Source organism: Aplysia californica, unplaced genomic scaffold, assembly GCF_000002075.1.
Source record: "Aplysia californica isolate F4 #8 unplaced genomic scaffold, AplCal3.0 scaffold00596, whole genome shotgun sequence".
NCBI lineage: Eukaryota > Metazoa > Mollusca > Gastropoda > Aplysiida > Aplysiidae > Aplysia > Aplysia californica.
Genome location: NW_004797866.1, coordinates 213,034 through 216,568, shown reverse-complemented (window position 1 = coordinate 216,568; position 3,535 = coordinate 213,034). Strand labels below are relative to the sequence as shown.

Here is a 3,535-nt window from a genome sequence, read left to right as displayed (position 1 = left end):
CTTCCCCACCCCCGTCCCAGCCCCCACGCCCTTTATCTTCTTCTTTTTTTTGTTCTATGAAAACTGTTTCTCAAAATGAGAACCAAACACAAGAAACAGTCTTTCTCACTTTTGCATGTAAATGTTGTTTTAACAAACTGTCCATTATTTCTTGCTTTGACAACTATTGCACCTTTTTTTCCCTGTTAAGCTGTCTCAGGTGTTGACTTAAGCATCTTTCGGCCCGTGGAATAATATTTCAGTGTTTCGACCGTCCTTGTTGCAATTTTTCCACAGGTGTAGATTTACCTATCTGTGTAAGTGTGGCATATTGTTCATCTGTTTTTACGAGTCACGTTACGTTTTTGCTCAGGTATGAAATGTACGTCTATTTCTACGAGTCCTGTTACCTTTTTGCTCAGGTATGAAATGCTCAGAACCGAGGATGGCTCCATTAGGGGCACGGTGAAAATGATTGAGAACGTCAAACTGCAAAACATGAAAAACCGGGAACACACGAAGAGAGGTGAAGGGTTTCGCTCTTGTTGGTTTACTCTGTGTGATTTTTTAAAAACCCACAATTTTTGTTTTGATACTTTTTATTTTCACCCATCATTGCTCGTTCATCACGTTAAAAAAAAACCCAACAAATTTGACTTTCAATATTCCCATATTTTTGGGGGGGTGTACTTTTTCTGTCTACCCATCATTGCTTTTTCCTCTTATTCTTCTTATTTAAAAAAGTCAAGTTTGAGTTTTGTTATTTCCCTCGTATGGCACACTTTTTGTTGTAGTTTGAGCATCCTGTGAACTGTTTCTTTTATGCCACAGCACCAGGGGCAACCTTGTTTTGTTTCCTTTCATTGAAAACGTGTTCTTTTGTCATTTCTTTTTGTCTTCATCCTAGTGTTTTGGGTCTGTCTGTCTGTCTGTCTGTCTGTCTGTCTGTCTGTCTGTCTGTCTGTCTGTCTGTCTGTCTGTCTGTCTGTCTCTCTCTCTCTCTCTCTCTCTCTCTCTCTCTCTCTCTCTCTCTCTCTCCCCCTCTCTCTCTCTATATATATATCTTTTCTCTCTCTCCCCCCCTCTCTCTCTGTCTCTCTCTGTTTCTATCTCTGTCTCTCTCTCTCTCTCTGTCTATCTCTGTCTCTCTCTCTCTCTCTCTCTCTCTCTCTCTCTCTCTCTCTCTCTCTCTCTCTCTCTCTCTCTCTCTCTCTCTCTCTCTCATGTAAACAAACTCACTTCAAACAGGTCTATGTTATTGGTATTTATCTGTCAAGAAGACTCCCCCTTCCCCCAACCCCGCCCATCTCACTACCCCACAACCCCAAACAATGCCAGTGCGCTGCCTAATGTATATGGCCAGTCTTTTCATTTGACAGTATTTACCCTTTGCTCAAAATCCTGCCTCTTTGCTACCAGTTTTCAGCTATCTTTTTCTGTATGCTTCTACTGTGAAGAATTGCCAGAACATGCAGCATATTATATTTATGTGTTTGTGTGTCTGCTTCCACTCGCTCTTCTCTGTGAAAGAATTTGTTTTACAGTATGGTGTTTTGTTGTGCCTGTGTTCTGCTGAGCTGATAAGCAGTCTCTCTCTCCCTTTCTTTCTCTCTTTCTCTCTCCCTCTCTCTCTCCCCCTCTCTCTCTCTTTCTCTCTCTCTTTCTCTCTCTCTTTCTCTCTCTTTTTCTCTCCCCCCCTCTCTCTCTCTCTCTCTATCTATTTATCTCCCTGTATGTTTCTCTCTCCTTCTGTGTCTTTCTCCCTGTGTGTCTGGCTGTATCTCTCTCTCTCTGTCTCTCTGTCTCTCTCTTCTCTCTCTCTATCTATCTATCTATCTATCTATCTATCTATCTATCTATCTATCTATCTATCTATCTATCTATCTATCTATCTATCTATCTATCTATCTATCTATCTGTATGCACAAGGTCCCTCCCTCTCTCTCTCTCCCTCTCTCTCTCTCTCTCTCTCTCTCTCTCTCTCTCTCTCTCTCTCTCTCTCTGTACGTACAAGGTATTCATAACATTAGCCACATAACACAGGACGCATCAATATTCCTCTCTGCTTCTCTCTCTCCCCTTTCTCTCTCTCTCTCTCTGCAAATAACATCAGCATGCTTCAGAGCTCACCTAACCAATAAACTTCTACTCATTTCCATGTCTCTATTCATTATTTGGGTATATTTCCATCTGTGGTTTGATTTTCTTGTCTTTTTTTTTTTATTAAAGTGGCGAAAAATGTTTGTCATCCTTTTTGGTTAGATAATGTGTGGATGAATATGAAACCCAGTTACTGCTTCGTAATGCCAGATAGGCTTAGCATAGACTTGAATCAAATCTTATTCTTATTTTGTTTTTTTAATGGTTAATTATTTGATTGTTTAATCAATTGATTTACTTTGGAGAAGTGGATTTGATCTTTAAATCTTATCGAACCTTTCAGGCTGAAACTCATAAGGCATAAAGTCCTAAAATCCAAAATTCAAGTTGTTGTAGTCATATTTTATGTTCTATATTGATAGGCATAGCATAACATTATTTTGGCTGATTTATTTTTATCTGTGTGTGTGTGTGTGTGTGTGTGTGTGTGTGTGTGTGTGTGTGTGTGTTATATGTGTGTATGTGTTTGTATGTGTATGTGTGTGTGTTTTTTTTATGTGTGTTTGTTTATTTGTTTGTATATGTTTGTGTGTGTGTGTGTTTGTGTGTGTGTGTATGTTTGTGTGTGTGTGTGTGTGTGTGTGTGTGTGTGTGTGTACGTTTGTGTGTGCACGCGCGTCCGTCTTTGGGTCTATATTTAGTAACTCGTGTTCTCCCCCCGTGTGAAAGCAGGTGGCTCAGACTGGTCGTGGAAGGAGCAAGCCGATCTGATCAAATGGACTAGGGTGAGTCCTTGAGATGGGTGTGCTCACTCACATACCCCCATCTCCCATTATGTTTTGCCCCATCCGTGGAAGTGGAAAAAAAAATAGGGCAACTCTTTTTTCCTGAAAAAAACATTTGCTGAGGTCAATTTATGGGTGGTTGGCGGGTGCTCTGGTGGGGTTTGCTCCTTCTTTCCTATCAAACAGCTATCGTCTTTATCTCTCCTCCTTCTCTTTTATTATTGTTACTCTCTTGTAACCCCTCTATTCTTCGGGACTTATATGACCTTAATTGTGTTGAAAGTGCCGAAAAACTCTTACTAAAACTAATAGTGGAACTGGAAGAAATAGGTCAACTTTTTTTGTTTGTTCTGAAACAATGTTTGAGGTCGATTTACTCTTTGATGTTGTCTCCCCTTCTTTTCCTCGGTCTGCCTCGCCATCTTTTTCCTTGTGCTGTTCCTTGTAGGGTAGTCTTAGCTATACCCATACCCCTTCAGTTTACGGCTTTACTTTGAAGGTGGAAATGGAAAGTGGCGTCTTATAAAGATATTTGTCATGGCAGATTGAACTGTATTTCATTTGGAGAAAAGTACTCTGTATGCATTTGTGTGTGTGTGTGTGTGTGTGTGTGTGTGTGTGTGTGTGTGTGTGTGTGTGTTTGTTTTTTAAGAGGATTATAACATATAAAG

General features: G+C 40.2%; 1 protein-coding gene across 1 annotated transcript in view; it reads left to right on the top strand.

The window, feature by feature from the left end:
* LOC101861764 (unconventional myosin-XV) overlaps window positions 1–3,535 on the top strand; it is a gene marked incomplete at its 5' end in the record, with an annotated part of 199,411 nt that overhangs the window by 174,727 nt on the left and 21,149 nt on the right. Inside the window, 2 exon segments of the mRNA XM_035972159.1 lie at window positions 402–505; window positions 2,812–2,864. Of these exon segments, the coding sequence (XP_035828052.1) occupies window positions 402–505; window positions 2,812–2,864 (157 nt within the window).